The sequence below is a fragment of the Jaculus jaculus genome, chromosome X (genome assembly GCF_020740685.1).
Source record: "Jaculus jaculus isolate mJacJac1 chromosome X, mJacJac1.mat.Y.cur, whole genome shotgun sequence".
NCBI lineage: Eukaryota > Metazoa > Chordata > Mammalia > Rodentia > Dipodidae > Jaculus > Jaculus jaculus.
In genome coordinates, this window is record NC_059125.1 from 63,470,391 (window position 1) to 63,483,137 (window position 12,747).

Sequence of the window (12,747 nt, forward strand, 5' to 3'; positions counted from 1 at the left end):
AGAAGAAGAGAGAAAACATAAGGGGACAAAAGAAAGCCGACCATACAGAAGGCAAAAGCAAAGTGACTCCTCCCCCCCCCCCCCCACTGAATAGGAGACAGTAGAGTACAAGAATAGAGTGGCAGCCAGCTGACCTACTGAGATGATAGTAGGTATTGGGAACAAAGTAAGATACAGGAAGAATGCTGGGGGGACATAGAGGATTGGAAAAGTTACTGGCCTGCTGTTGTAGTTCTTGTCTGGACTTCCTCTCCTTTACTGGGAATTCTTCTCTTGGCTGGAACAGGAAGTTCAGTCTTAGTTCTGAGGTCAGGCCACTGCTTAGAGTGGCAAACTTCCCAAAGTACTATAGGGTTTATTATGTTCTGTATTACTTTATTTCTACAATTTATAGATCTCAGGATGTTTTCTAGGTCTCTGAAACAAGTCACATATAAAAAATAACTGCTAACTGCTAACATACTGCTAAGGTTGCATCAAACTGTCATGAATAGGTGGATTTCAGGACAGCTTTTTTTTTTTCCCTTCCTTTTTTGGTTTTTTGAGGTAGGGTCTCACTCTAGCTCAGGCTGACCTGGAATTAACTATGTAGTCTCATGGTGGCCTTGAACTCATGGAAATCCCCCTTCTCTGCCTCCCTAGTGCTGGGATTAAAGGTGTGTGCTACCATGCCTGGCTCAGGACAGTTTTTTTTAAGTAGGTATAAACTATGGACTTGGTATATATTTTTCTATTTTTATTGTCTTTATTTTTACTATTGACAGCTTCCATAATTATAGACAATAAACTATAATTCCCTCTCCCCTCCCCACTTTCCCCTCCACAACTCCACTCTCCATCATATCCCCTCTCTGGATATCCATGACCTCGCAGTGCCTGGCACTACCTATACAAGTTCATCATCATGATAGGAGGCAAAGATGATGACATCAACCTAAAAGAGACTAATTGAGAGGGGAAGAGTGCGGTGTAAGGTGTCCTACCCTCCCTTTGGCTCTTACATTTTCCCACTACCTCTTCCTCAATGGACCCTGAACCTTGGAAGATGTGATAGAGATGTTTCAGCGCTGAGAACCCCCTTGTCACTTCTCAGTGCTGTGTTGCTTTTAAGCCTTCTAAGAGGTTACTGCCATCTGAAAAGAGAAGCTTCTGTAACCAAAAGTGAGAGTAGCATTAATACATGGGTATGAACGTTAAGAGAAGTGCTTACTGGGCAGTTTGGGAAGCATAGTATATGCATTTAGTCAGATGCCAGCAGGCGTTACACCCTCAGGGCTCATGACCTGCCCCATCATTGGTTTTCAGTATCAGGATGTATTCCCTCCCATGGAATGGGCCTCCAGTCCAATTAGAGAGCATTTAATTTCCCCCATAACAGACATGCCACTATTGCACCCATTGGCTCATTTGGCCTGGCTGGCCCAACTTAAGGCTTGCAGTACCCAGTGTTGTTTGTCTCCACTGATGACTTCTCTCTCTCCTATGGAGCTTCATGTAGCGTAGCATTTTCTAGCTTTCTGTCCTCTGGTCTACAGGGAGGTGGTTTTCAGCTCAGCTCCAGCAGGATTTCTCAGTGACCTTGTAACCCAAGCCTGTGGATTTTTCAGCAGTAGGTTTTTACCTTCTATTCCTGGTGGGAAACCAAGAGCCTCAGCAATGGCCTATAATGTTTTAGGGGTCATCAGGGACCTCCCTGGCCAACAAGTCACAGGAAGGTATTCCATCCCTGGCATTTTCTGGTACCAATCTATGGCTTCTGGATGTGCCATAGTCCAAAAAGTAGATTTCCCTATGACTTATTTATTCATTTAGTTAGATTTTGATTACCCCCCAACCCTTCCTTTAGTCAATCTCTTCCCCTGACTTCACTTAGCCCTTTCCACACCCAGTAATCTGTTTTTCTACTTACATATATGCAGCACCATCCCCTTCAGTCCTCGCCTCTCCTCCCTCCCTTATAACCCCTTTCCAGCTTGCTGGCCTCTGCGACTGAGTTTTATTCCAACTCACAAGTCTGAACATTTGTTGCTAGGATCCACATATGAGAGAGAACATGATGTTTGGCTTTTTGGGCCTGGGTTACCTCACTAAGTATAATCCTTTCACGGTCCATCCATTTCCCTGCAAATTACATAATTTTGTTTTTCTGTGCTGCTGATAGAACTCCATTGTATAAATGTACCATTATCCACTCATCAGTTGAGGGATATCTAGGTTGGTTCCATTTCTTAGCTATTGTGAATAGAGTAACAATAAACATGGTTGAGCAAGTATCTCTAAGTTAGTGAGACAAGTCCTTAGGATATATGCCTAGGAGTGGTATAGCTGGGTCATATGGCAAATCTGTTTTTAGCTGTCTCAGGAACCTGCACACTGATTTCCATAATGGCTGGACCAGATTACATTCCCATCAACAGTGCAGTAGGGTTCCTCTTTTTCTGCATCCTTGCCAGCATTTGTCATTTTTTTAAAAAAATATTTTTTGTTTATTTATTTGAGAGTGACAGAGGCAGAGAGAGAGAAAATGGGTATACCAGGGCCCCCAGCCACTGCAGTTGAACTCCAGATGCATGCACTACCTTGTGCATCTGGCTTATGTGGGTACTGGGGTATTGAGCTTTGTGCTGGGGTCCTTAGGTATCACAAGCAAGTGCTTAACCCTAAGCTGTCTTCCAGCCCGTCATTTGTTTATTTTTGACAATAGCCATTCTGACAGGAGTGAGATGGAATCTCAAAGTAGTTTTAATTTGCATTTCCCTAATGGTTGTTCATTTTCCTTTTTAAAAAAATAAATACTTATATTTGAGATAGTATTTCATGTATCCCAAGCTTGCCTTGACCTCATTAGGTAGCCTAGGGATGATATTGAACTTCAGCTCTCCCTGCCTCTACCCTCCTAAATGCTGGAATTAGAGGCAGGTACTCCCACCCCCAGTTTGATGCAGTGCTGAGCATTGAACCTTAGGTGTTGTGCGTGGTAGATAGACATCCTGTCAACTGAACTAACTTCCTAGCTCCTGTCTTCAGTTTTCTTAGATTCATATATGACTTGACTGTAGTAAAGAACATTGCATTCTCTTGGTAGATTAATGTCCTGCATAAACCACCATATGAACATCCAAAAGACTTGAAGCTCAGTGATGGCCGATTGCGTGTAGGATATGTGAGTTCTGACTTTGGGAATCATCCTACTTCTCACCTTATGCAGTCTATTCCAGGCATGCACAATCCTGATAAATTTGAGGTAAGACTGTTTTGTTTTATTTTATTTTATTTTATTTTTTTGAGGTAGTGGCTTGCCTAGAACTCACAGTGATCCTCTTACCTCAGCCTCTGATGTTCTGCTACTACACCTAGCCGGGGGGGGGGGGGAGAATGGGGGGGGGGGAGATAAAATGGGTGCAACAAGTCCTCCAGCCAGCCACTGAAAATGAACTCCATATGTGTGCACCACTGTGCATCTGGTTTTATTTGGGTACTGGGGAATCGAACCTCGGTTGTTAGGCTTTGCAGGCAAGCACTTTAACTGTTCAGCCATCTCTTCAGCCCTCCAGCTCCCACCCCCTTTTTTTGTGGTAGTGTCTCTCTCCGTATCCCAGGCTGACCTGGAATTCACTATGTAGTCTAGCCTCAGGGTGGCCTCAAACTCCCAGCCATCTTCCTACCTCTGCCTCCCAAGTATTGGAATTAAAGGTGTGTGCCCCCATGCTGGTAAGATGAATTTTTGTTGGCTTTATTGTCTTGTTATGTATTAAACTCAATGTCTTTTGAAAAGATTGGAACTAGGAATATTAAATATCCTTGACTATCTTTCAGGTATTCTGTTATGCCCTGAGTCCAGATGATGGCACAAACTTTCGAGTGAAGGTGATGGCGGAAGCTAATCACTTTATTGATCTTTCTCAGGTAAGTGAAACTCTATTTCCAACTTTCAATTTTGAGTAAATTTGGGGGAAAAAAAAAAAAACTATTGACATGTGCTTATTATTTTTGGTCCCAGGAGGAATTGAACCCAGGACCTCTTAGGATAGTTTATTTGATTTGTTTGTTTATTTGTAAAACAGAAAGAATGAGAATGACTGACTGAGCAAAAAATGAGAGTGGGCGTAGCAGGGTCTCTAGCCGCTATAGACAAACTCCAGATACGTGTGCTATGCATCTGGCTTTACATGGGTACTGGGGAATTGAATCTATGCCATTAGGCTTTGCAGGCAAGTGCCTTAACCGCTGAGCCATCTCTCCAGCCTCCAAGATTTTTGATTTTTTTTTTTAAGTTTTTCTAGCCCAATCTTTAATTCACTATGTAGTCTCAGGGTGGGCTCAAACTCCTGGTGATCCTCCTACCTCTACCTCAGTGCTGGGATTAAGAATGGGTACCATCATGCCTGGCTCAAATAGTTGATTAAACAAATATATTTTAAAATTTTATTTTATTTTTATCTTATTTATTTGAGAGAAAAAAGTAGAGAGAGAATGGATGCCCCTGGGGCCTTTAACCTCTATAAACAAATACAAATGTGGGCTGGAGAGATGGCTTAGTGGTTAAGTGCTTGCATGTGAAGCCTAAGGACCCCGGTTCGAGGCTTGATTCCCCAGGACCCATGTTAGCCAGATTCACAAAGGGGTGCATGCATCTGGAATTCATCTGCAGTGGCTGGAAGCCCTGGCATGCCCATTCTTTCTCTCTCTCTCTCTGCCTCTTTCTCTTGTCTGTCGCTCTCAAATAAATAAATAAAAATAAACCAATTTTTTTTTAAAAAAATACAGATGTGTTGTGATTATTTGGATGTATGATTTTTCTGGGTATTGAGCCAGCAGTTTTGACTGAGGTAATGTTAACTGGGCCAGGCATGGTGGCATATGCTTTTAATCCCAGCACTCGGATGCAGAGGTAGGAGGATTGCTGTGAGTTTGAGGCCACCCTGAGCCTACATAGTGAATGCTGGAGCAAGACCTTACTTTTAAAACCAAAATAAATAAATTAATAGTAACTGAATAAACTTAAAAAAATAAAATAGGATGAATAGGCAGATGAAGAAAATATATCTGGGAAGATGGCTCAGCAGTAAAGTTACACTTGATTGTGGGGCCTACCAGCTTGGTTCAATTCTCGGGCTACCCATGTAAGCCTGATACAAAAAGTGGTGCTTATGCCTGGTGTGTGTTTGCAGATGCAAGAGGCACACGGACATACACACCCACATGGGAAAATCATTAAAAAAAAAAAAAACCTGTAGGGAAGATCAGGATTTGAAGACCAACCTTGGGAAAATACCAAGTTTTAAGCCATCCTGTGCTACCTGAAACCCCTTCTCAAAAAATAATAGTCAGCCCCTCTATCTATTTCTGTGAGCTTTTGTTTTTGGTTGGTTTTCTTTGGAGAAGGAGGTGTGGGCTACTAATCCCCTCTGATATGTATCTCTGGCTGGCCTGAAGCCTGCTATGTAGAAAAGACTGGCCTTTAACCTGTGGCAGTCCTCCTGCATTATCCTCTCACATATTGGGATTGCAGGGGTCTGTGTTGTCTTTATTTCTATATTGGGCTCTGTTGACCTTTTCTCTGTTGAGTATAAGTTTTGTGGTACATTAAGGTGGCAAGCTTTTGGAAAATGAAATTTATTGAGTGTGTAGACTTTTTGTATGTGTACGTTTTCTTAAGTGCATTGGTGACCAATAAAGATAATGTAGAGGGTGTCGAAGTAGCTCACTTGGTAAGAGTACTTGCTGTGCAAGCATGAAGAGTCCAGTTTTCATCCTCTGCACCCATGTGAAAAGTCAGTCATGGATGTTCATGTCTGTAACCCCTGCATAAGTGGAGACTGGAGGATCACTGGGACTCCCTGGTCTGTTAGTCTAACCAAAAAAGTGGGAGTTCTAGGTTCAGTGAGAGTCTTCCTCTAGCCTCTGCACACACGGGTTCATACACCACACACATAAAAGATAGATGAATATACATAAATATTGCATGTACGTATAGATACGTAGCAATGTGCAGCTCAGTTGATAAGAGTGCTTTACTGTCATTCCTGAAGTCCTGAGGTTCGGTCCTCAGCAGCACATGAAACTAGGCACAGTGACACATCTATAATGCCAACAATGGGCAGGCAGGAGCAGGAGTATCAGAAGTTTAAGAAGATTAAGGCCAGCCTGGGCTATTTGCCCTGTTTTAGGAAAAAAAAAAAAAATCACTGAGGTTCTAGAACAAAGATTGGCAGATTTTTGTTATCTATTAAATATTATGTATCCATATGTTTTGCAGCATAGCTATTACTTCAAGCGATATTTAGCCATATTTAACTTGCATAAACTTAGTTCACTGGTGTTCTCATCAACTTACCCTCTTTGGTTTGATAATACAGGGTCTTATGTCACTGAGGCTAGCCTTGAATAACTGTCTTCTTGCCTTCACCTCCCAAAGGTGAAGATTATAGATGTAATCCACCATGCCCAATGTTCCTTTTTCTTTGGGATCTAGGAATCTGAATTCTGTTTAAACAAATTGAGTTAATCTAAAATTATATATAGTTGTTAATTTTTTTATTGACAACTTCCATAATTTTATAAAATAAGACAATAAACCATGGTAATTCCCTCCATTCCACTTTACTCTTAAATTTTTATTCCATAGATTCCATGCAATGGAAAAGCAGCTGATCGCATCCACCAAGATGGAATTCACATCCTTGTAAATATGAATGGCTACACCAAGGGTGCTCGAAATGAGCTGTTTGCTCTCAGGCCAGCTCCTATTCAGGTAAAAGAGTTATCAATCATAATGTATATTGGGTTAAAAACATACAGTGATTTCATTCCCTTTTCCCTTCTGGTTGACATTTAAAACAAAGATTAGAGGCTGGAGAGCTGGCGTAGCAGTTAAGGCGCTTGCCTGCAAAGCCTAAGGACCCATGTTCTAGTCTCCAGATCCCACATTAGCCAGATGCACAAAGGTGAAGCAAGCACAAGGTCATACCACTAGGTGGTACAGGCATCTGGAGTTGATTGCATTGGCTGAGGCCCTGGCATGCCAGTTCTCTTTCTCTCCCTCTCTTCTGCATTTGTGCATGCTTGCTCTCTCTCTCAAAAAGAAAAAACAAAACAAAACAAAACGATAGGGCTGGGGAAATGGCTCAGCTGTTAAAGATGCTTGCTTGTTAATCTGCCAGCCTAGGTTCAATTTCCTAGTCCCTATATAAAGCCAGATGCATAAAATGGCCCATGCATCTGGAGATCATTTGTGGTGGCAAGAGGCCCTAGAGCTCCCTTTCTTTCTCTCCCTGCTTATAAATAAATTTTAAAAAAAATTTTTAAAAAATGTTAGATATGCTTGATTTCCCCCCCCCCCTCCCTGAGGGCAGGGTCTCTCTCTGGCCCAGGTTGACCTGAAATTTGCTGTGTAGTCTCAGGGTGGCCTTGAACTCACAGTGATCCCTACCACTGCCTCCCAAGTGCTGGGATTAGAGGCATATGACACCACACCTGGCGACATGGTTGATTTTTAAAACATGTATTTATTAAAATGCATAAGGCTAGAAGTTTGAGTGCAGAACTTGGGATAGAAACATTCATGATTTTATAAACAGCTTCACTGTCTTGCATTTGAAAAACATTTGTAGCACTTAGAAGTTTTGGCTAAAGAAGTCAACCATGTTTATTTACATATTTGATTATAGTTCTTTTTTTTTGGGTTTTGTTTTTTGAGGTAGGGCTTCGCTCTAGCCCAGGTTGACCTGGAATTCACTATGGAATGTCAGGTTGGCCTCATATCCACCTCAGTTGTTTTACCTCTGCCTCCCAAGTGCTGGGATTAAAGGCATGCGCCTCCATGCCTGGTTTATGGATTCTTTTGAGGGATGATTGCTACATAAAGAGAAGTGTAAACATTTACTGTGTATAGATTGGTGAATTTAGAAATAAATATATATGGATGAAATTTTTTTGTCTTTGGTTTTTCAAGGTAGAGTTTCACTCTAGTTTAGGCTGACCTGAAATTCACTATGTAGTCTCAGGGTGGCCTTGAACTCACGAAGATCCTCCTACCTCTGCCTCCTGAGTGTTGGGATTAAAGCCATGTGCCACCACACCTGGCTTTTTTTAAAATTAAATATATATATATCATTTATTTATTTGAGAGGGAAAAAGAGAGAGAGAGAGAGAGAGAGAGAGAGAAAATGGGTGTGCCAGGGTTTCCAGCCACTGCAAACAAACTCCAGGCATATGTGCCCCCTTGAGCATCTGGCTTACATGGGTCCTTGGGAATCGAACTGAGGTCCTTTGGCTTTGCAAGCAAATATCTTAACCCCTAAGCCATCTCTCCATCCCCAGGATGAAATTTCTTAATAAGGTTTTGATATGATTTCTTTTGTTTTTCTTAAGGCGATGTGGCTGGGATACCCTGGGACTAGTGGTGCGCTTTTTATGGATTATATTATCACTGATCAGGAAACTTCACCAGCTGAAGTGGCTGAACAGTATTCTGAGAAACTGGCTTATATGCCTCATACTTTTTTTATTGGTGATCATGCTAATATGTTCCCTCACCTCAAGGTAAGAGAAAATAGTGCTTTGGGGAAATTTCAAAGAACAATGTTTATTTCTTCCCTTGGTATTGTCCATGTACGTCCTAAAAGGCATGCCTGAACCTTATTTTTCAATAGAAAAAAGCAGTCATCGATTTTAAGTCCAATGGTCACATTTATGACAATCGGATAGTTCTGAATGGCATCGATCTCAAAGCATTTCTTGATAGTCTACCGGATGTGAAAATTGTCAAGGTCAGAACCTAGTCAACATTTGTCATTGAAATGAACTGCATTTGGGGGTCTTTTCTCATAATGTATTTTTTTCTTTTTCATTTTTTTAGATGAAATGTCCTGATGGAGGAGACAATGTGGATAGCAGTAACACAGCTCTCAACATGCCTGTCATTCCTATGAATACTATTGCAGAAGCAGTTATTGAAATGATTAATAGAGGGCAAATTCAGATAACAATTAATGGATTCAGTATTAGTAATGGGCTGGCAACCACACAGGTGAATAAAGACTTTATTTATATACCACTAAGCGTGCATTTATATCCTTTAAGCCACATAATAACTCTAGGAGGGAAACAACATTATCCTTATTTTATAGATGAGGAAATGAGCTTATTGGGAAATGACATCTTTTTCGATGTGTCTCATTTTATTAAAAGTAATCTACCTTCAGCTAGCAGGTTACTTAGCATGTAGTGTGTTAATTAATACCTTGTTTTCCCTGTTTGTGATTTTTACTGTCTTACCACACAAAAGACTTTTTTGTAGGCACCATAAAATTCTTTTTTTTGGGTGGGGGGTTTTGTGGTAGGGTCTCACTCTGGTCCAGGGTGGCCTCAAACTCATGGTGATCTTCCTACCTCTGGCTCCTGAGTGCTGGGAGTAAAGGAGTGCGCCACCATGCCTGGCTAAAATTTTCACTTACACACACACACATATAATTTATTTGAGAGAAAGAGGTACAGAGAGAGTGTGAGAGTGATAATGGGTGCACCAAGGCCTCCAGCCACTGCAGACGAGCTCCAGGTGCAGGCACCTTCTTGTACATCTGGCTTACATGGATCCTGGGGAATCAAACTGCAAGCATATGACTTAACTGCTAAGACATCTTCTCCAGTCTTCACTTTTTAAATGTTTTATTTATTTCGTAGAGTGAGAGAAAGAGGCAGATAGAGAATGGGTGAGCCAGAACCTCTAGCTGTTGCAAACTAACTCCAGATAATGCGCCATCTCTTGTGCAAGATCTGGCTTTACATGGGTACTGGGGAATCGAACTTGGGTCCTTAGGCTTTGCAGGCAAGCATCTTTACTGTTGAACCATCTCTCCAGCCCAAATTATTATTTTTTTTTTATAAACTCATCCCTTTCCTTGCCAAATCCTGTAAGTCTTCCAGTTCAGATAGTTTCTCGAGGCATCAGCTCCTGTACTAATCTCTAGCCTTTCACTTCCTATTCATTTTGTACCTGTCTTCTATGCTTCTGTTGTATTTGGGATACATTACATTTATCATAATACAGTATAACTTTTTTTTTTCCTGGTTTTTCAAGGTGTAGGGTCTCATTCTAGCCCAGGCTGACCTGGAATTCACTATGTAGTCTCAGGGTGGCCTTTAACTCATGGCGATCCTCCTACTTGTGCCTCCCAATTGCTAGGATTAAAGGTGTCAAGTAGTATAACTTTTGTTTGTTTTTTGTTTTTTGACCTAGGGCCTTGCTCTAGACCAGACTGGCCTGGAATTCACTATGTAGTCCCAAGTTGGCCTCAAACTCACAGTGATCCTACCTCACCCTTCTGTGTACTGGGAATAAAGGTATATGCCACCAAGCCCAGCTATGAGGTGTAACTTTAAAAATTTTTTTTTTCATTTATTTTTTTTTATTTATTTGAGAGCAACAGACAGAGAGAGAAAGAGGGGCAGAGAGAGAGAGAGAGAGAGAGAGAGGGCATGCCAGGGCCTCCAGCCACTGCAAACTCCAGATGTGTGCGTCCCCTTGTGCACCTGGCTGATGTGGGTCCTGGGGAATTGAGCCTCGAACCAGGGTCTTTAGGCTTCATAGGCAAGTGTTTAACTGTTAAGCCATTTCTCCAGCCAGAGGTGTAACTCTTAAAAGTGAGAGGAATTAACTTTAGAGTTCATCTCTTTACCACATTAATATAGTGTATTACTTAGTGAATATATGTTACATATTTGAACAAATGTATATATACCTTTGCCAACAGAATGTTAAAAAGCAATTACCCCAGTATCTCTTAGGAGCAAAAAAATTGGCTTGGCATGTTGGCACATGCCTTTAATCTCAGCACTTGGAAGGCAGAGGTAGGGGGATTGCTGTGAGTTCAAGGCCACCCTGAGACTACATAGTGAATTCCATGTGAGCCTGAGCTAGAGTGAGACCCTACCTCGAAAAACAAAAACAAATAAAATTGGCTAAAATGATCATACTTAACTGGGTGTGGTGGCTCATACTTTTTTTTTTTAAATTTTTATTAACATTTTCTATGATTATAAAAAAATATCCCATGGTAATACCCTCCCCCCCCACTTTCCCCTTTGAAATTCCATTCTCCGTCATATTACCTCCCCATCTCAATCACTGTACTTACATATATACAATAACAACCTATTAAGTACCCTCCTCCCTTCCTTTCTCTTCCCTTTATATCTCCTTTTTAACTTACTGGCCTCTGCTACTAAGTATTTTCATTCTCACGCAGAAGCCCAGTCATCTGTAGCTAGTATCCACATATGAGAGAGAACATGTGGCACTTGGCTTTCTGGGCCTGGGTTACCTCACTTAGTATGATCCTTTCCAGGTCCATCCATTTTTCTGCAAATTTCATAACTTCATTTTTCTTTACCGCTGAGTAGAACTCCATTGTATAAATGTGCCACATCTTCATTATCCACTGGCTGGTTCCATTTCCCAGCTATTATAAATTGAGCAGGTGGCTCATACTTTTAATCCCAGCACCCAAGAGACTGAGGTAGTATTACCATGAGTTCAATGACCTCCTGGGCTAGTGAGACCTTGCCTCAAAAGGGCTAGTGAGATTGCTTAGTGGTTAAGGTGCTTGCCTGCAAAGGCTAAGAACTCATGTTCAAATCTCTAGGACCCACATAGCCAGACATGCAGTATGGCATATATGCACAAGGGGGCACACGGGTCTGAAGTTTGCAGGGGCTGAAGGCCCTGGTGCACCCATTCTCTCTCTGCTTCTTTCTGTCTCAACATAATTATTATTTTTTTTCCGAGGTAGGGTCTCACTCTAGTCCAGGCTGACCTGGAACGCACAGTGTAGTCTCAGGGTGGCCTTGAACTCATGGTGATCCGAGTGCTGGGATTAAAGGCATGTGCCACCATGCCCAGCTTGTGGGGGAATTGTGCCTAAGTCCTTTGGTTATGCAGGCAAGCACCTTTACTGCTAAGCCATCCCTCCAATCTGTGGTTTTGAGTACTGTTTTTTTTTTTTTTTTTTTTTGAGACAAGGTCTTGTTTTGTGGCCCAGGCTTTTCTAGAACTTTTGAAACCTTTCTGCCTTTTGTTGCCTTTTGGAATAAAGCATTTCTTAGTGAAAACTCTCTTCCTCCAAATTGAAGTAATATAGCTAATTTCTTTTAAATTTTTATTAGGTTGTAATTTTTTCATTATTGGTCAGGGTTATCTAATGGTTATACCACTCTTTATCTTACAGGTTCCTTTTAGTTTGGATTTTGAGACAGTGTCTCATGTAGCCAAGGTTGATCTTGAATTTCTGATCTGCCTGGTTCTACCTGCTGAATACTGGGATTGTAGGTGTGTCCTACAATGCCTGGTTTGTGCTATGCTGAGGTTTAAATCTAGCTATATTCGTAGTCCCTGGATTCTTTATTGATTTAAAAAAATCCAGGGCAGGTATGCTGACATACATCTGTAGTCTTAGCACTTGGAGGCCAAGGAAGGAGGATCAAGATTTTTTTTTAAAATTTATTTATTTGCAAGCAGAGAGAGAGAAGAGAGAGAGAGAGAGAATGGGAATGCCAGGGCTCCCAGCCACTGCAAACGAACTCCATATGCGTGCGCCCTCTTGTGCATCTGGCTAACATGGGTCCTGGGGAGTCGAGCCTTGAACTGGGGCCCTTAGGTTTCACAGGCAAGCGCTTAACTCCTAAGCCATCTCTCTAGCCCAAGGATCGAAATTTTGAGGCCAGCATAGGTTACCTTTTATTTTTTTG

The 12,747-nt window shown here is 41.6% G+C and overlaps 1 protein-coding gene across 2 annotated transcripts in view; it reads left to right on the forward strand.

Annotated features, from left to right (window-relative positions):
• Ogt (O-linked N-acetylglucosamine (GlcNAc) transferase) overlaps positions 1 to 12,747 on the forward strand; it is a 56,026-nt gene that overhangs the window by 27,426 nt on the left and 15,853 nt on the right. For both annotated transcript variants that reach the window (XM_045140051.1, XM_045140052.1), the window contains exons 13-18: positions 3,086 to 3,244; positions 3,817 to 3,906; positions 6,629 to 6,754; positions 8,374 to 8,544; positions 8,655 to 8,771; positions 8,861 to 9,031. In XM_045140051.1, coding sequence (XP_044995986.1) covers positions 3,086 to 3,244; positions 3,817 to 3,906; positions 6,629 to 6,754; positions 8,374 to 8,544; positions 8,655 to 8,771; positions 8,861 to 9,031 — 834 coding nt within the window. The remainder of the gene's footprint in view (positions 1 to 3,085; positions 3,245 to 3,816; positions 3,907 to 6,628; positions 6,755 to 8,373; positions 8,545 to 8,654; positions 8,772 to 8,860; positions 9,032 to 12,747) is intronic.